General features: G+C 45.0%; 1 protein-coding gene across 5 annotated transcripts in view; it reads left to right on the top strand.

Moving 5' to 3' along the window:
* The window catches only part of ANO9 (anoctamin 9), a 586,191-nt gene that overhangs the window by 385,773 nt on the left and 179,311 nt on the right, over positions 1 to 21,107 (top strand). For all 5 annotated transcript variants that reach the window (XM_086957696.1, XM_086957699.1, XM_086957698.1 and 2 more), the window contains one exon: positions 16,931 to 17,013. In XM_086957696.1, the coding sequence (XP_086813822.1) occupies positions 16,931 to 17,013 (83 nt within the window). The remainder of the gene's footprint in view (positions 1 to 16,930; positions 17,014 to 21,107) is intronic.

Genomic DNA, 21,107 nt, shown 5'->3' with positions numbered 1-21,107 from the left:
CCTAACCCAGGGGAGCCTGGTGCATAGGTGTTAAGTGATATCGGGAATCTTCGTTGTCTTCAGTGGTGTGATGCTGAAAAGTGCTGCTGCCGGGAAGATGAAAAGTGTCCGGTGGAATCAAAGCCTAGATTCGAGGTGAGAAGAACCTTAAAGCTAAGGGGACAGAGTCTGGGTCACTTCATGGTGACCAGGGGCTCAGCAGACGAATGCCCACTGATGTCGGGTGCTTAAGGTGAGTTGACACGATGCTTAACTCTGCAGCCACGGGGACCAGAAAACGTTGACCATGACCAAAGTCCGGAGGTGAGCTATCCCACGAAGGATGTCGAGTGCTGGGAGGTCCATGTTCGGACGGAACACCAACAAGCCGTGGCAACTGTAACCCATGCGGTCAGAGCTTCGGTGAGGACCATCAAGGTCCTGGGGACTCTCCAAGCAATGGAGAGTCAGGGCACGTCTGGAGCAACAAGGAGAGCCCATGGAAAGTTAAAGTTACCTTCACAGGGACCCACAGGCCAACGGACCAGGGATCGCGAAGGTACCTCGAGATGAATCACAAAATACCAGCCCACGGAACACTCCTGGAGTGTAGGCCGGAAATCTTCAGTGAAAATACTGCTTGGGTCAGGACTGCAAGTAGCCTAAAGCACAGGCTCAGGGTTTGCCGAAAAGCATATGCTGCTGCAAAAGTACACAGTGCACAGGGGTTCGGGTTGCACGGTCCCCATGAGGGATACAGGCCTCAGAATAGCTGAGAGCGCAGATCAACCTCAGAGACCTTGGGAACCCACATCCTGTGTTGCAGAAATCTTCAGAGCCCTCAGGAGCTCGGGAGATGCAAACCGGTCAGATGCATTTAGGTGCCTGACTTGCAGGGAAGTAACTCCTTTACTCCAAGGGAGATTCTTCAGTCATCCAGCGTAGTGTAGATCATCGAAGTACTTGGTTTCTGTAGCAGAGTTTAGTCCAGGTAAAATCTAAAGTCCTGTAGTTAGAGGTTTCGTATTTTATACACAAGGAAGGGGTGGGACAAACTCTGGAGACCCAACTATGGGAGGGTCAGGACAGAGGGGTGGCTACACCCATGTCCTTTGTCCAGTTTCACGCCAGAGCAGGAGTAAATAGCTCCTGCAACAGGTTTGAGCTGGACTATGCACAGGGACACCAAATGTGCCCCCAGTGCAGACATCAAAGCACTCTCAGAGTGCACCCACCCAACCCCAAAACACTAAAGCCTGTCTGGGAGGTGGTTACACCTCCCTGTGACAGGAAGCCTATTGTCGAGCCTTCCCCTGCTCGAGCTTGGCTCAGCAGCAGGAGTGCAGACTCATGTCTGTGGCTAGCAGCATCCATTTTGTGGTGCCCAGGTCGAGAAAGCTGGTGCCGGGTGCACCAGTGTGTAGCATGTGTCCCTTTAGGAGGGTAGAATCAGACCTCCCCTGCCAGTTACTGGCGGGGAGGTATGATTCCAAGGTGTTTGACACCAAACAAGACATGTTTCCAAGCAGCCGTTTTAAAGTTAGCATTTACCGAGAGGTTATAATGCACTTAAAAGTATATGGTTGGCTGCATCACAAACACCCCCTGAGAATAGGTTCTGAAGGCTGCAGAGGGGCTCTGCTTATGTATGGGAACCCTCTCACATAAAACCCAGCAACCAGCCTTCAGGATTGATAAGGCCTGCCATTGTGGTGACTGATAGGTTCATATGTGCGGTGATATAAGGTAGATATAGTGAAACTATATCTAAGTAAGGGCTGCATGCACCCCCTTAGACAGGCTGCAGAAGCAGACCAGTGGTGTCAGTTTGAATGATCTCCCAGGGGTGGCATAATACCTGCTGCAGCCCCTGGGAGGCCTCTGGGGTACCTATGCCCTGGGTACATATTATACCATATACTAGGGACTTATAAGGGTACCCCTGAACCCAATCTGGAGTGTACCTAAAGTACATGCAATCAATTTAGAGGGAAAGCAGATGAACTGGGGTCCTGATTAGCAGGATTCCAGTCAGACTAGTCAAAAATCAGCACAAACCCACAAAAAAGTGGGGTAACCATGCTGTCAGATTCCACCTTCCTACACCAGAGGCCTCTGATCTTTACCTCTCCCATGCTGCCGGCCCATCCCAGGGGCGGCGCATCCATCACAAAGGTAAACTCTGGTTAGGGAAAGGAGAGGTATCTGCTGTTGGCCCAATCCTGGTTCGTGAGCCACCACTTCAGCCGACTTGCAATCCCCTTCAATATCTGGATGACATCGGAAGGCTTTCCCTGATGCTGCGCCCACTGGAACTTTAGCTTCCACTAAAGAGCCCGCATATACCATCTGGCATGATCCACCAGCAGGATGCAGGAGGTCATGAGGCCTAGCATCCTCGGTCATTCTCACTGAAATCCGGGATAGAGGCTGAAGCATCGGTATCAAAGCCTGAATATTCTGGGCTCGCTGCTCGGGAGGATAGGCCCAAAACTGCGTTGTATCCAGAACTGCTCCGAAGAAAAGGGGCAAAAGGCAGACTCCTTGGGGCTAGAAGTTGCTGCGAGGCCCAAGGATCTGGCTGTGGTCCCAGAGTCCTTAAAGCGCTCAAGCTCGTTGTCCGCCTTGTCACCAAACAGGCGACGGCCATCAAAGGGCATGTCCAAAAGTGTGGATTGGAGATCCCCAGAGAAGCCTGAAATTCTCAGCAAGGCGTAGCGCCTCAGGGCTACCGACGTGGAAACCGTCATATCTAGCGAGTCGGGGGTATTCAGCTCACATCGGATGGTGAACTTAGCTGCGTCTCAACCCTCAGCAACAGCGTGGGTGAGCACGGCCCGGACCGCCTCTAGATAAAGTGGCAGCACTTGCACAACTGCATCCGATAGCTTGTGTATATAATAGCCCAAGAGACATGCCGTGTTCACCGACCCCAGTCCCAAGCTGACAGAAGAAAACATCTTATTCCCAAGATGGTCTAGCTTCTTGGATTCCCTATCTGGGGGAGCAGTAGGGAATGCGCTTTTTGAGGATGAGCTTGGACCACCAAGCTCTCAGGGCTAGGGTTCTGGGAGAGGAAAAGTGGGTCACCTGGGACCAGGTAGTGACGTCGGGCAATCCTTCTGTCCATTGGAGCCTCTGTGCTGGGCTTGGACCAAGTGCCCAGAAGGATGTCAGTGAGGGCCTCATTAAAAGGCAGCAGGGACTCCGAAGAGGCCGCTGCTGGCTGAAGCAACTCAGTCAGGATGTTAATCCTGACAGCCACCATAGGAAGCTGAAAGGCCCAAGGCCTCAGCCACCCTATGCAACACCACAGTGTAGGAAGCCCCCTCGTAGCCACAGTAGGGGGAGAAAGCATACCCAGGTCTGGGGAGGTATCCAGACCACTGGCATCACCCACCTCCTCTCACCAGTCAGGCTCCTCAAGTTGGTCTGCTAGAGGATCAATAGACCCCTCCTAGTCCTACTCACCCTCCTCTAGCTGCCACTCAGAGTGACAGGGAAAGCCAGGGATGAACAGCGGTACAAAAATACCCTCCAGCTCCGATACCGGCATTGGTCAATTTCGGTCCGGCACCTTGTCCAAGTCAGGGGTGAGGCTGGGGTCGACGCCGGTTGGTCCGCAACCCACATTGGGGGCATTGTCACTGGAATAGGTGCCGGGGAAGGTACTGTGAGGTCGACCAGTGCCAATCCGGATTCAGGACTGGATTCTTGGGTACCCTGCGGCGCCAAGGCCAGAGCCGCCGACATCGAAGTCTCAGTGCCCCCAGCCGAGTCCTTGGGGCCCAAAGGCGGGCCTGCGGAGTCAGGCTGCCCAAAGATGCTTTGCAGCGCTTCGTAAAAAGACACAAAGCTGGGCAGGGGATGCTCCGGGAAGAGGATGGAAGTGTGGAGCCATCTCAGCTGGCTCCAAAGAAGGAGCTGGAGAGCTGCAATGTTCTGGGTCCCGAGTTGCATCGGATGGGGAGAAGGCGAAGAGCGACGATGCTTCTTTGCCGCCTTCTTGTGCTTCGACTTACCCGAGGAGTTCGAAGACTTTGAGGACGAAGGTGGGGACTCCGTGACCGGTCCCACGACCTTCCCCTCGACCGGGACCTTGAACAGCACAGAGAGGACTGCAGGGCCTCCAAAAGCTTTTGGGACTGCTCCCTCAAAGACTTCAGGTTGAGGGCCCAGAAGTCGGAGCACGACTTCAGGTCAGGGTCACTCTCCTGGCGCCAGAGACACACGAGGTGCGGATCGGGGACCAACATCAACTTGTGATGGAAGTCACAAGGCTTGGAACTGAGCTGACGGCTGGACATCCCAAGTGCACCAGGAGTCAAAGACTCATAAAGAGTCCAACAAAAGTCGAAAAAGGTTAAGTCAAAAAGTGACTAAGGGGCACGCTCTCTCTGGATCTGCGTTGTTTGGCGCGGAAAAAGAAAGAACTGACGTCAGTGCACAGGAGCGGCGTCTATGTAGTCACCGCAATGTTATTCCCGGCGACCACGACACCGATGACGGACGCGGCGTCGTCCGACGCCACCTACCGATGCGCAGGGGTACTGCCGAGAAGAAAAATAAATAGATTCTCCGGATCCAGTCTGACGCCTTGGGGTAATTCTAAGGTAAGGAATCTCTAACTAATAGTCTCTTTCAGATATCTTAGTTTACATTAAAAAAATAACTTAGAAATTCACTGAAGCAAACAAAAGTTAAAGTGCTGTTATAGTTAAGTGAAAATGCTATTTTAAACATAACTTTTTAAACTAAAAAAACACTGTCTTTCACCAGTTAGAGTTAACTGAAGTAACTGTCAATCACGCCCTCTCATGCAAAGCTTAGGATCTCACATATTCAACCACTCTTTAGATGTTCTATGACTTAACTGATAACATCATTGATTGTTATATTTCATATCGGTACACTGATATAGGTCCAGGGAACATCCCTACATCATCTCCCGTCATTTCATATGAACGAGCCTTATAAGGACATAACTCCAAATAAGGACAGACTGCCTTGTAAGGACATAACGCCTTATAAGGACTGCAGCCTTTTATGGACTAAAACTTTCACCTAGTTCCATGCCGAGGGTGGGTTTTTCCCAATCGATATTGCTAAGACGTCATCCTTAGCACATATGAATAATTTATGAGTACACTCTCCAGGAGGTACACTTCACCTCTCCCATCGACGCACAAGGTTTAACCCCCAACGTCATCCTCATACTTAATAATGGGGAACATACGCACATAGACTATATAAATACAGCACCTCTTGTTATCAGAAAGCAGGAGGGAACCGAGACTTCAGGGCCTATGCCCTGACCAGAGATGCTTCGGCTCCGGCATGCCATTGCTCCAGATGACAGTGGTCTGACGATCCCTTGCGGGGTGTCCAGCTCAAGTCCAGGACGAAGTACCACACTCTCACTATTCAGGTATGGGGGATTGACTAAATCCTAGTGGGATTCTTGGCTCTTAGACTTTGGCTCTTAGACTTAGGCTCTTAGACTTAGGTCCTTAGGCTTGGGCTCTTTCACACCTACTCACATGCTAGGCATACTTAGGGACATCTAGACGGGCATCTTAGGAGTACACACTTTATTTTATAAATGCATTTTATATTCATGTACGTGTTCATGACTATTGAAAAATGGTAGAACAATACTGTTTATTTTTATTCACTGTACTGCTGGTTATATATCTCTGCTACTATGTTACAGTTGTAGCAGTGCACTTATTTTATATGAGAAGAACAACGGTACAATAAATTCTTATTGTAAACACGCTCAACTGTTTCTTCTGTGTATATCTGTGAGAGCAAAACAAGCGAGCAGGAGTGACTGGGTGAAAAGTATTATGTTGTTTCCACGAGTCTGAGGTTATTATGTTCTGAGGTTGCCAAAAATGAATCTCTCTGATAACAGGAGATTCTAGTGGCACTGCGAGCTAGCTAATGCGAAAACATAGGCTGACATATTTGGTGGGGGTGTACAGAGTCAGTTTGCCACCAAATCCACAGTATATGTTATCTGTAAATAGCGTAGGTCCTGCATGAAAGGGTACTATCGGAACTATACTACATGGCGCCCAACGTGTCAAACATGGGTTACCCAACGTGGTATATACATGGAGCACTTACTCAACAGTAGAATCTGAGTAGCTCAGTTGTGCTTATTCTCAGAGACCCTACTTACAAAACCCAGAGACGTCTGGAATAGGTGAGAAAAAACTCTGCCACAGCTGAGTAGGCTAGATATCCTATCTATTGGCTGTTGGTTAATCAAGCTTGAAAGGAAAAATTTCCCAAAATTGGGCATGAAAACCTTGGCATAAAACCTTTTCATAATTTCCTTGGACAGTAATTCTGTGTCTTAAACATGATGTCTGACGAGGAGAGAGACTTATACATAGGACTTAATCATTCTGGTGAGGAAGATACAAATGCAATACAAATTGCACCCAATGCAAGACATACTCTGACAGTTAGATTACTCAAAAATGGGTTAGCGCCCAGAGGAGATGTGGTAATATTCATGATAGATCCACACGAAGATTTCAAAGCAGAGGTATTCTACTCATGGGTTATATTCCCAGAAGCAGATGCTGTAACAAAACCTTTTCATTATTACAAACATGAAAAAGTTCCACCGGCTTACACTCCGTTCGAGGAGATTAAGATTCCGCTTACTTTCCAGGATCATATTTTCTGGTTTAATGGCACTCTACCCCACACAAGAACAAGAGCATGGTTTGGTCCTTTTGGAAGACCAGGAGCAACATGGCCGATATTAGCAACCTATGCACCACATCCAGACATTGATACAATGCCAGGTGATGAACTACTTGTTCAAATCATGGAGTTGATAAAACTCTACAGAAACATGACACACTTCCTCTTAAGGACACTAGCGGTCCAACCTACAGTAATTACACCTACTGCATCTCTTACACGGAGCACTAATACTAAAATTACTCCACAAACATTACACGCGGTAATGGGCAAAGTGCCCACAAAACGTGAACAAATTCCTTTCTGGTTAGCTCAGAAAATTACCCAGTTAGAACCAGTATTCCCAAATACAACCCCATTTGAAAAACACAGAATGTTAACAATCTGTTTGCCCATGGGGATTACACCGCAGTTAGAGGATTGCACCTCTTGGGGTACAGTCTTTGCTGCCACATATACCATAACTCATGGTATTCCTTCATTAGCAGTAATACTAGATGTATTAAGACAAATACAAAATGACTATGGAGCAGCATCAGTGGTAATCCGCCAACGCCTAAGTGAGGTCCGTCTGTTAATTCAGGAGGCTGAACTACCCAAAATAATTGAAACTGCCTATGCAGAATTAGGCAGAGATAGTTTGAGGGGAAGAGCTTTAAAACCTCAACTACAGGGCAGTCCTGAAAAGGTCACTTCTAAGCAGACACCTACTTCTTTCAAAAGAAGTGGAATAATAAAAAAAGAAATTTTAAAGACAAGAGATCTCAATCCCGAGGTAGGTCTCCTCCACAGGAGCCCTCTGAAAGGAGGTATAACCTTAGGAATAGGGATAACATTAGGAAACCTGACAAGTATCAGGATACTGATACACATTCCTCTCATTCCTTTTAGGGGTCGAAGAAAAGCTCCGAAAGGGAAGGCTGGTCATACAATAGAGAGAAGCGCACACAGTCCAGAAACAAACAGCGCACTCAAAACTTTACTTCTAAAAAAAGAAGATAAGCAAAATCCAAAACCTTAAAAAGAAAGTTACTGGTCTGAAAATAAGACATGCCCAGTTTTCTGAGGACTCAACTTCTGAAAGGGGAATGGGCTCTGACGATGCTAGACAGTGCGGCAGAAGTAACAATAGCTCGCCTAAACCTGAAGGGATTTCTGGTGACAGCGGAGTTGAATGATTACATCACAGTGGAAACACCAGACACCAGGGAGAGTGACCCACAGAAGTTATATGAAATAACACTCCGGTTGGAGGGGGACAAGCCCAGGAAAGTAAAAGCTCTTTTTTGAAAGAACTTGTCTTCTCGTTATGACATCCTGTTAGCAGAACAAGATTGGCCGCCTGCATTCGCAATGGAATGCCCCAGGGGAGACAGTATAATTTTTCCTGCATTTTCCAACAACGTTCCCCTTCACCTTAAATATACATATATACAGGAGTGGGCAGTAGCCCAAGCTCCGGCATTGTACAAAAATCACGCAGGGTAGGATGAGAACTTAACCTACCACGTGATCCTGTTAAACGTTTCACTCAATTCTCAGAGGCAATATCCAATAAAGCAAGAAGCAAACAAAAGGTCAGGGAGATCTTAGATCAACTTGAATGCCAGGGAGTCATTGAAAAATGTACCTCTCCAATGAACAATCCTTTGTTTGCTGTCACTAAACCTGACAATACATATTGTCTAGTTTTAGATTACCGACATTTAAACTCATGCACAAAGACATTTGCTGTCCAAAATGCACATAGTGCTGCATTATTAAATAACATTGTGCGCAAAAAATACAAAACAACACTTGATATTTCAAATGGATTTTTCTGCAAAAATATAGCGCCTGAAAGCAGGTATCTGACAGCATTCAGTGCGCTGGGTCTCAATGACAATTCTGTCGTCTAGCACAAGGGTATAAAAACAGACTGGGTGTATTTTCAGCAAGAGTAACAGAGTTACTTCAGAAATTTGGTAAAGAAGCGTTGTCCTATGTGGATGATATTTATTTGACGACGACTTAGAGAGGCACTTGACCAGGGTAAGCACCATTATTATGAGATGTGCAGCAGAGTGCCACAAATTCAACTTAAAAAAATAAAAAATAGCCCACCTCAGTGTCCTATTTTTGGGATATAAGCTGTCAAGTGAAGGCAAAAGTCTGACAGCTAACTTTTTGGAAAAATGTGTGGTGTTCCGTCCTCCAAAATCTTAAATTATTTTACAAACAATACTTGGATTCCTAAATTCCGGCAGGACATACATTTTAGATTACGCACAAAGGGTAAAACCTTTCTATGACTTAATAAAACCTGACTTTTCAACCAGAGATTGGACACAAGAACATACTCATATTCTTCGTTTTCTCCAGGAAGACATGATTGCTTCCAAACACTTACAAACATGCGTAAACGTATGCCACTTAGTGATCCGAATAATCGCGGGTCAATGCGGGTACACTTATTTGACCTTCAATGAAGGAGAATCTGTACCAATCGCTTACAAATCACACCTGTACACAAATGCAGATATGCGTTTCACTTCAACAGAAAAAGTCCTGACAGTAGTTCAGACTGCTGTAGCAAGAGAAAGAGCACTGGCTCAGGGGAAACGCATTATTGTGGTAACTCTGGTACCAGCTTTAGAAGCTGTTACAAAGGCTGGTAATCCCAGTTGCGAAAGCGTTACATCCAAGATGGATACAATGGGATAATTCTCTTACTGCCATAGATGTTGAATACAGATTTGATCCAAGTTTAAAAACACAAGCATTCCTGCAATATGAACAAGAATATCCTCTACCAAATTAAGGGGCCGATTATGATGGCAGACGGACTTGAGTCCGTCCGCCACCATAGAGAAGGAGGGACCGTCCGCAGGGGCAGCGGCGGTCCCTCCATGCAGATTAGGATGTGACCGCCAGGGTGGTGGTCACATCCTCTATTTTTAACATTGCGGCGGGTGCAGCTTCAAGCTGCACCCGCCGCAATGTTAAAAATGCATGTATTACATTTACATGCACAAAGAGGCAGGCACCGCGCGGTGCCTGCCGCTTTGTGCATGTAAATGTTGGGGGGTACCATAGGTACCCCCCATGTGCACCCCCCACCCCCCGACACCCTGGGGGCCCGCAACGGGCCCCCAAAAGCCAAAGTCCACATGCTTTTCCACGGCAGAAAAGCCGCCGCGGAAAAGCATGTCTCCGTGCAAATCCTAATTTGGCTGACGGTGTCTTGCAGACACCATCACCAAATAGCCCTCCCCTCCCCGCGGATCAGTGGCGGACGGACCTGCAGTCCGCCGCTGGTCCATCCGCAATCCCACCGCCATCCTAATCTGGTGGTGGGTGTTCTATGTGGCTGCAGCGGTGAATCCACATACTCTGGGACGGCGGTGGCTTCCGCCGGCCCGGAGTATGCGGATTCACCGCAATCATAATGAGGCCCTAAATCTGGCCTCTAGATCAGTATGAATATATTATTTATACTGATGGTTCTCTGCAACCGGCAAGTAAGCAGCAATATTTTTCAGCGTGTGCTATCGTTAATGGTCGCATGCGTGATGGCAAGTTCCATCCTAGCTGCACAAAAACACAATTTCTAGGAGACTGCACAGCTTAGTTGGCAGAAATAAAAGCACTTATACTGTCACTTGTAAATACGGATCGAGAATTCCCCACACTAATCGTGTGTGATTCTTTTTACTGTGTACAGTAGTACAATGAATACTTACAACATTGGGAACAAAACGGGTTTAAAGACACAAAAGGTGGCACAATTAAACACAAAATGTTATGGGAATAGGTAGCGGAGTCGAAATCCGAGCTCCCAAGGACTCACGTGATCCATACACTGAGTCATCAACGTGATGCCGTTCACATTGAAGTGAATTAATTGGCTGATGAAGCTGCAAAGGGGGCTGTTCACACGGCTTCTGTAGCTGCGCTGACTCGTTAAAAAACGAGAATAGGTGGAGACATTATAGTAGCTGTCATCGCATCACGCAAAGGCAGCACAGCAGTACATAAAAAAGTTCCACTCAAATACTCCTACAAGTTAGGTGCACAAAACATTCCATATGCTCAGATTCCTGGAGTGGGGGTAGAGTAATACCAAATATGGCTCGTAGGCAAGGTTTAATAATATCTGCACATGAGGGTTTGGGCTCTGCGCACACAGGCGTTACAGAGACTATTTCTTTACTGAAACAGCTATATTGGTGGCCAGGGTTATCTAAGCAAACTAAAGACTATGTCTTGAAATGCAACATCTGCCAGCAGATAAAGGGCTCCACCGTGGCGCGCACGGCACAGACGCCAATATTAAAGTCAGACAAACCTCTTCATGTGTTTTCTTAGACCACTGCGGCTTACAGATATATCATGGTAGCAGTGGATTCATACTCGAGATTCCTATGGGTATGGCATCAGTGTTCTGCTCATGCTCTAACTCAGGGATCTCCAAACCGGTCCTGGAGGGCCGGATCCATGCCAGATTTTTCAAATAACTATATGTATCTCAATCGGGATATCCAAAAAATCTGGCATGGATCCGGCCCTCCAGGACCGGTTTGGAGATCCCTGCTCTAACTGTTATAAAATATTTGCGAGTCTTTATCGATACATACGTTGTTAGCACATTACACTGTGACCGCGGCCCTGCGTTTAGCTCTCGGGCTTACAAAGAGGCCATGGAAGGAATGGGCGTAGCATTGCTGTTCTGATCTCCATACCATCCTGAGGGAAATTCAGCTGTGGAGAGAAGAAAACGGGACTTAAAGAAATCTTTAACAGCTAGGGTATTAGGCAAGGGCGGTAGTTGGATCACACACCTTTATGGGGTAGAGCAGGCATTAAACAACCAGCCAAGAAGCTCTCCAGGGGGTGTCACTCCACATGAGGTCCTCTTTGGGACACAAATGTGGGTACTTAATCTTGATTGTGAAGGCGCAGTGGCGGCTAAAACACCATTTGATATCCATGATCGTTTGGCTGTTTTACAGGATCTAAATGAATCCAGGACAAAACAAAGCAATATCCATCTAAAGCAGACCGCCACTGAGGAAGTCAAGGTAGTCACGGCAAGACTTGTCTGGATCCCAAAAGTCGGGGATCTGGTCAGAGAAAAAATTGCGGACAAATAGGAATTTTGACCCTCTTACAGAAAACCTGTACCAGTTCCTGCACTACGCAGAACAAGAACTGTGCTGCTTCAGCCTCTTGCTGGAAAAAAGGAGAAAAGATTTGTCTCAATCGACTTAATCAAACTACTCTTTGTAGCCGATACTAAACAGTAGGCCTTATGGACTCTGCTGTATCAGACGCCCTCCTCTAGCTACAATCCAAGAAGTTCAAACAGAAAGACTCATCACGTTTGAAGAGCCACCTGTAAGGAATGAAGGACTAAGCAACAATGTTATGGAACTTGTTCCACTTGAACATGGCATTCAAATTCAAAATGAAAATCAGAATAATTCACAAGTTGCAATTAGACTGAATACAGACGTCTACATCAACATGCCTCGTCAAGAGGAAAATTACATTTCAACTAATCCGAATGCAATTCCTACAATTGATCGAACAGCTTCTGGCTATTTCATTAACTTTGATATGTTTTCTCTGGATTCAAGTGAGCCGGAAACGATGCCAGCCAAAACACCATCCAAGCAAGAATTAAAGAACTTTCTTCTCTTACTTCAAAAGATATACCTGTATCACCTTAGATTGAACACTGGGTAATTTCTGGTATATTGTTTTTTTTTCTGGCTAGGCTTAGTATTGACTTTTAAGATGCTTATCAATGGACACTTTCTTCAACAAGGTTCCACAGCTCAATAGCTCAACATCCTACTGAAGTCACATCCATCATCACATCGTGAACAAAGAGACTTGTCATCAGTGAACATTATAGCTGTTCCTATACCCGATGGTATAGTATGGGACAAGGTTGATTTCAACATATCCGGACCGACCGAACATAAAAAAATTAATCATGTATTTAAAATCTCACTAAGTGATCTCATTACCTTCAGTACATATTCTGATGATTGGGACACAAACAGTAAATACCATGTTGTCTGATTTAGAGAAAACTGCTGCATTTTCTAATAATGAAATGTTTGAGGGTTCATCAGACTATAACAAATTGTACTGTTACCAACATTTTGGTCATCATTTCCTGCACAAATCCATTTAACCTAGGAGTGTATCTGAGGACCATCACTGGGAACATTGCTCAATACCACCAAAAAGTAGTTCACAAATGTTTGCACAGAAATTTGCATACTTTTCAGGGTTTAACACCACAGATCCAGCCTCATTTTATTATAGGGTTGTACCAAAATCAGCACTGAAAATTATGTTGACAAACACTAAACAGATTTACTCTGCTTCCTTTTTGGCCCAATTGTCTGAACAGGGTTTCAAATTATGGAAAGACGAAATTGACTCAAAATCACTTTGGGGTTCAAAAAACTGGCAAGTCCAGGGTACAGAGGTACTATTTAGAGCATGCCTAATTCCACAGCACATTTTAAATGATACTGTGCAACAGACATAGGACCTACACACTCCAAAGTTTCCTAGACCATCACAGGGGTGGCAGAATTCTTCTCCAAAGGAAGGGGCAACAATTGATGACGTACTAAAGTACAATAGATCAGACCCAAATTGGAAGGGGTGGGTGGTTTGTCCTTTAGACACGAACACATGTCATAAACGGTTCCTACCCATCACCAAGGGACCCAGTATGCATAGGCCAGATCCACGTTATGTACAGAGAAAACATCCAGGGGTAGTGACATCCTACAGAGTTGGGAAGTTGTGCCTAGAATGGCTAGAAACTTCAACACTTGCAGAAGTAAAACTTTACTTACCTTTACTCTCACAAGACATGGATATTAGGGACTTTTTACTAGGACCTAGGAAACAACGTAAAAAATGTATCATATATGCAGGCATTTATGCTGCCTATAATGAAATCTGGAAGATTTCTCAACAAAAACCTGCAGAAAGAATACGGGAAATAGACTGTATAAACTTAGAAAAAGCTTTAGCTGTGGTGGATAATGGGTTAACAACTTTGCCCTCCAGAGTATAATCATTGGGAAACATTGTATCTTCTGCTATTGACATACTGGAACAGGATTTAGCCATACTACAACACGGCCAATCACAGTTACGTTTTATTATGTTATTGAGCTGGACGCTACAATCTTTGTGCACAGGCTTTGTGCCTTGGCGTTTTATAAATAGTACGTCTCTGTTTTCAGAATACAATCTAACTGATATACAGATAGAAATGGCACAAAGGGGAGCTGAATATACAACGCTGCAAACTGAAAAACTGGACAGGCTTCCATTCACAGTGGCTGATTTACCATCCACAGAGTGGCTAATCCATGGCCGAATCACTCTCCCGGTCACAAACTTTCAGTTTCACTATTGTCTTGAACAAAGGTAGGCAGACAAATATGAAAAATTGGATAGAGAATACATTAAGAAATCCTGGCATTTACCATATAGATTTCGATGCTGGAGTGGGGATCAGGAAGTGTTTCTTAGTGGTACTAACTGCAAGAGCGCTTTAAGCGGTTCTCTCATGTGCCAAGATAATGTTTTGTACGGGGCCTGTAGTGGTTCAGTTTCGAATCTGTCTTGCCACATGAAAGGAACTCCAGATGCCGTGATCAGGCCATATTTGGGGTTACTTTCAAATGGGAGTTACTTGATGCTGAACGATCAAGGTTGTTGTGGGATGAGGCGCCAGCATGGCCTTCACTGAATGTTTCTTCTATACAGTTTGATGCTTTGAGCAGAATGAAAGCCATGCTTTTATAGCAAACAATGCCATTGACCTCTGCACGAGAAACCTTTGAACATCAAGTTGCATTTATGGATTTATAGGGTATATGACAGATTGATTAACGAGTCACAGTGCAGTGTAAAATAAGGTTGTATGTCAGAGCATTGATACCAAATATATTGCCTTACATAAATATTGTGGTCTAAATAGCGTTTACAAAAACGTACATTTCATTGGGGATATTTTTGTAAACGATATTTAGAAGACGATATTTTGTCAGATGCTATATAGGCCACCATATTCTGTCACTATACTAATTTCTTCAATTACTTCTTACTTTGGCCATACATGGCACACTTGTGTCAAATTGAAAAAGAAGGGGAGTTGAAGAGGGTCACAGAAGATGCATTAACTACTGGAATCCCTATAGGAAATGCATGAAAAGCACTATAGCCTACTGACGGAATGACATTCTGGAGGGGGACCTCAGGAAGGGTATTGGGGGGAAACTCATGAACTGCAGGTTGGTATACTGGGAACAGTACGGGATTAAGACTTTACTGTCTGCCCAGTACAATGTGGGTATTGAAGCCTATTATTGCCGCTTTAGCGGCAGTTTTCTGCCGTAAAGCGGCGATAATAGGCTTGATAAAATGCCTTGGAGAATTCCAATTGAAGCCCATGTTCACACCAGAAAATGGACTTCTATTGGAATTCTCAAGCGCATATTATCAAGCCCATTATCGCCGGTTTAGTGGCAGAAAACTGCCGCTAAACCGGCGATAATTTTTAACGCCGTCCTTGATAATATGCCCCCAAGCTCGCTCTTTAAGAAGTACAACATACACCATTGTAATCCTGCTATGAATATATTCCGCTAAACTGACTGTGAATCCATCTTCAACCCAGTGGCTTCCAATATTTATGCATCTTGGAAAGTTATGTGATTGCAAGCCATGAATAAGCTGACATCTGACTCTACCCCTCACAGTGTGAACCTAAAAGTCAATGTAGGTATTTATTGCCTTATTACAAGTTTAACGGTCCTCTTATCGGCCTGAAAAAGAGGCGCCAAGAATGTCAAGCCTCCGCCTGCTGGATTACAACTGAAATCCATGGCAGGCGGGCGGTGCTGCGGCCAGTCTCACGGCGGTGACTGTATAAGGCTCATAGGTGAGCCTTTAACTGCAGACGCTGCAGTGGCAGCACCTGCAGCACGTTCCTGCACGGTATGGCAAGCATGCCACAACGTGCCGGAAGTGGGGTGCAATTCTAGGGGGGGCACAACATGTGCCCCCTGCATGCACCCCTAGGAGCGTCTGGGGACCCTGTTATGGCCTCGTAAATTGCCTCTCTGCCTCCCTTTTCAAGGTGAGCTCATCACCATGAAAGGGACTATGGACAGGCAATTTATGATATGTACAGCAGTGCAGCAGCAGCAGCACCACCAGCATATAGCTGCCCCCTTCCGCTACACGACCGCTGTGGGATCCTGGATCCCTGGTGAATATGGCGGTCCTGTGGCAGTCTGACCACCAAACTCTGAATACTGCAAGCGACCCGCAGTGTGGCGGTGGTCAGACTGCCACCGCGAGTACGGCGGTCCCATTGCCATCCGTACTCATAATAAGGCCTTTAGTCTTCAGCTATTATTTGTGCCACAATATAAACTTGGGTGCTATCGTATTATCTTTGAAGGTATTTTACTATAGCGCGACGGCTCTGAATCATGTGGCAAGCCGCAATACACATACATTTGGAGGGTGAGACATGAGGTAAATGCATCTGAGGAAATCACTATGAGATTTTGAATTTGTTTATATATATCATTGGATTAATTTGGTTATTTGAAATCTCCTAAGAGTTAGGTATAGCTCTGGAGTCTGACACAATTATTAAACAATGCTTGGTTAAGCACGTTGGCACTTTAGAAGAGAACTTTAATTGCCAGGGTTGTCTGCTTAATCTATGAACTAATGTGTTTGATTGCAACATCGTGTTTGTAAAGTATATGTTGTTTAAATACATTTTTAGTCTAGGTATTGGGTTCCCGAGCAGGAGGTGTTAGTCCACGGTGGTGGCTAGGTGGGCTATTTTGAATATTTGGACCAATACCTTTTAGTTTAAGGAGAATTAGCAGATAAGGTCAAGTTCGAAGCGCAGGTTTGGTATTGAGTTGATGGGAGTGATCGACCAATTCTACATATGGTAGCTGACTGTTCTTCATTCATCTGTGTTATTAGTTCGTCTTCATATTTTATAAATATGAAACTTGTATGAAATGAGATAAGGTTGACAGAATTTGCCAAGTGATGTTCTCGACTTGTGTAATATTAAGTTTTTTATATTGTGTGGCTTACATTCGTAAGCCGAAACAATTTATAAAAAACATAGCTACAGGTTGTGCTGATTTTTACATGTTTTGTGTGCCTTCAGCAACCGTGTTCTTGGAGCTGTGGAAGCGGCAGCGAGCGAAGGATGTCACGTGGTGGAACCTGTACAGCTGGGATGAGGATGAGGTGAGTGGTTCAAGGACCGTCAACACTGCCCTTGCCTTAGGGCCTTTCTGGCTCAAAAGGCTGGGCCTGGCATGAGCAGGGCTTTCGTTTCGAGGTCACTGGTCTCGGGTATCTCCAGATTTGTGGCGATCACAAGCTATTTACTTCTGAACACAGATGGTGTGCAAGAGGTTTGGAGGGTAAACACCCACACCTGTAAAGTACAACCATCATTTGGCACTAATTGGAACAAGCCTAGCACACTTGTTTCTTTTCTGTGGTTCATCCAAATCAGGAAAGTGAAGGCAAGTCGTTTAAGAATATTTTTCAGACTGTCGATTTTACCTTTTTCCTCAGCAGCTATGGCGCGTAATATATATGCTCTTCGCGTTTCTTTAAAGAATACGCTTTCTCTTTGAATCCAACAGAAGTCTTATTTGTGCATGCAGTTTGTATGGAGTTTGCTCACTGTTTTTAGTGTCATGCCTCTGTCAACTGAAGGCTTAGATTTCCACCACTGAAAGAATTTCACTGATAAATCTGAAAACATATTACACACTTTTCGGAACTCTTTTTTTTTTTGTTTGGTTCTCAATTTTACCGTCCATAATGCTTTCTTTGTTGTTAGGAATACAAGGCAATAGGGCAGGAAAGGAGAGGTTTATGCGTCAGAATGACAGGGGTAGCTGAAGAGGCATCTAAAACACTGAGGGGCAGATTTACAATAACTGGCGCATCCCCAGGGATGCGCCACTTATTGTGCGCCGCAGCTCCGCAACCATGGTGCACCGCATTTACAATGCGGCGCACCATTGGGCAAAAACGGCACAGATGCGTGGCGCATTGCTGGAGTTGCGTCGCAAGCGCGACGCAGCTCCAGGAAGGCTCGGAGGTGCCCTATCTGTCCAATGCTGCGTCAAACCTTACTCCTGCTTCAAGCAGGCACAGGGTTTTGACGCAGCATTGGCCTAAAAGTGACTGAGTGAAATCTTGTAGATTTCACTCAGCCAGTTTTGCGAGGGGCACCTGCCCCGGAACGCCCACCCTGCACCGGAACGCCCACATGTGGTGCAGGGCTTTACAACATGACGCATCTGCCTAGATGCGTCACGTTGTAAATGGGTCGCAGGGATGCGCCACGTTTACGCCGCTGTTGCGTGACGCAAACGTGGTGCAAGTCCAACATAAATCTGCCCCCTAATGTATGTTCCTCTGTGTTGACCCCACTACCTAAACTCTAAACCTACATTTAACTTGTTTAATTAAATGAATAATATTTTAATTAATTTTACTATGGCAAACTTTACCCTCACCTTTGATTATTCAAACGTAATTTTTTAATAACTAACCCTAACCACAACTTTTAATTTATTTCAATTAATTCCATTAGTATCGAATTATGCATTCTTTACTATGTTATATAATTAATTGATATTAAATGTAACTATGAACCCGCCCAAGTATTTTAAATTAATTAATCAAATAAAAAAATATGAACCAAATTCTAACACTCTTTCCCTAATTTAATTTAATTTCATTGTAATTATTAAGTCATCTTAAAGTAACATTAATATCAACTTTAAACCTAGCCCTATAACATTTCCTAATAAATTAAATTAACATAAATACTGAATCCTATTCTTTACTTTTTAATCTATAATTCAGTTCAGTAAATATGTATCTAGCACTGGCCCTTAATTAATAATTGTCTTAATTTGTAATTATTGAATTATCAATTCTAACCCAACCCTTCAAAGTATTTAATTTATATGCATTAGACCATCCTCATCCTTAAAAGAGCTGAAACTAGTGTCTTAAAATAATTTGCCCTAATCCTAACCCTTAACTAATTTAAATTAATAATATACATACCGGTAAGGAATCCAAACTAATGAAAGAGCTCACTCAGGAAGGTTGCAGTTCTCTGATCTTAATGTGACACAAACTCCAATGTGTTTTGACCCTAAGACCCTGATCACATGTCCATAGAGAAACATCACCAACGATATGTAGTGTTAAAAAATAGAAAACGGAGTGAAAATGATGGCCACTAACTTGAAACGACTGAATCACAACACAATACAATCAATTGTAATCCATTCAGCTAAATATTCCTAATAATCACTAGGTGGCAACAGTGAAGTGGGGTGGAGTGAAGTAGAGTAGTGAAGTTGAGTGGATTAAAGTGGCGTAGAGTGGCGTAGTATACAGTGGCGTACCAGTGGCATACTGGCAATTGCTCGGGTAGCCTTCCAAGTCATCATTTTTCTGCCCACCATGCCACCTCAGTTTGGACCCAGCTATGTGCAAATCAGTCATGAGCCTTCTCCAATAGGAGGAGTCTAGCCCGAACTGCCAGACCAGGTCCTTCCTGAACCGGAATGCAAGCAACCAAAGACCATTTTCACCCTGATTGGGCCTCATCAGTCAGGTGTAGTTTGGTTCCAGTGGTACAGTGAGCATAAGACCCTGCGCCTCATTGTGAGTAAGACCGAGCTCCTAGTGATAGGGAAAGCTCCCTCCATTTGGTCCTCAGCGTGGTGGCCGCCAGAATTGGGGCCTACCCCCTGCCCCTCGGAGCAGGTGAAAAATTTGGGGGTGAGATTGGACTTCAATCTATCCTTCGAACACCACACTAGAGGGGTAGCCGGAAAATGCTACGGCATCCTAAAGAGTCTGTGAAAAACTCTGGACTTACTCCCTGCAACCAGCAGGAAGACGCTGATTCACACCCTTGTTACACCCCACCTAGACTACGGGAACTCATTATATATTGGCTTGGGCAAGAAAGGATTACATCGACTGCAATGCGTACAGAACGCGGCAGCCAGACTCGCATTGAATCTCTCAAGGAAGTCTTCAGGGAGACGCACTTTAACCACGCTGCACTGGCTACCCATCCGCAAACGTATTGTGTTTAAAACTATGTGTACGGTTCAGCGCATTGCGCAGGGAAAGGGTCCTATTTACCTCCAAAAATTACTGACCGTGCACCAGCCTAAGCAACTCCTGAGATCCCTAGGAAGTATGCTCTTCCAGGTACCCCGAATCTATTGAGCACGGATGGGTGGCAGATCGTTCAGATACTTGGCCAGCAAACAATGGAATGCTCTGCCGATTGAGCTCAGGATGGAACCATCGGAGATGAGGTTCCTCCAGAAACTGAACACTTACCTCTTTCCGAAATAATGCTAGGTTCTCGGTTTCGCCTCTACCCTACCTGTTAGCTGAGGTGGATATCTGATCTGTCTTCACAGTGCGGGGACACACTGTTTTTAGTGTAACCATGGCGCTTTATACATTTTATTATTATTATTATTAGGTGTGGTCATCCCCTTGCCACTTAGGTGGTACATTAAACACACCAAAGATGAAGGGAGGAATACATGTAATACGTCTAACCCAGGGGCGGCTTCTCCATAGGGACCAAAAGGGCGGTGACCCCTAACAATCATGTTGCACTGATATGTTATGTCTCAAAATAGTTACAGCTTTTATATGTAACAAAATGATCTCACCGATCATTTCCTTAGATGTAAAAACTGCAATATCGCCCTGCACCAGAAGAGGGCTCCCAAGACTGTATTGCGCATGTGTTTCACAGGTGCAATACATATCTGACATGCTGCACTCGGGTCAGGCAGTGCAGCATGCCAGATGTGCCCCTATGCCCTCTCAGAAGTCATTAAAAAGGAAAAATAACCTAATTCTGGCACCTTATTTGAAAGTTGGGAATCGATGTGCAGAGGAAACTGCGCTGCTCACTGGTCCAGGTAAGTTTCCACATTGTGTGAGAATATGTTCATGTTGTTTTTGTGCCTGTCTGCAAGCGTGCACCAGTGTGTGTTTATGTGAGCATTTGTGTGAGTGTTTGTATGTGTCCTTACTAATGTTTAATGACCTTTCATTTGATAGATAGCCCCACTGCTTTATAAATTGACCAGCCGCCACTGGGCTAACCACTGGCAATAGCTTGGAGTAGCATTCCAAACCAACATTCTTTGGCACAACACGAAGCAGTCCTTGTGTAGCTGCTATTTTCCCAGAGATTTCTAACCTTAAGCATATAATTGTAATTGTCAACGAAATGATGCAGCAATAAAAATATTTTTTTT

The sequence above is a fragment of the Lissotriton vulgaris genome, chromosome 2_1 (assembly GCF_964263255.1).
Source record: "Lissotriton vulgaris chromosome 2_1, aLisVul1.2, whole genome shotgun sequence".
Taxonomy (NCBI): Eukaryota; Metazoa; Chordata; class Amphibia; order Caudata; family Salamandridae; genus Lissotriton; species Lissotriton vulgaris.
Note: the sequence above shows the minus strand (reverse complement) of the source record. Positions and strands in the feature narration are given on the sequence as shown.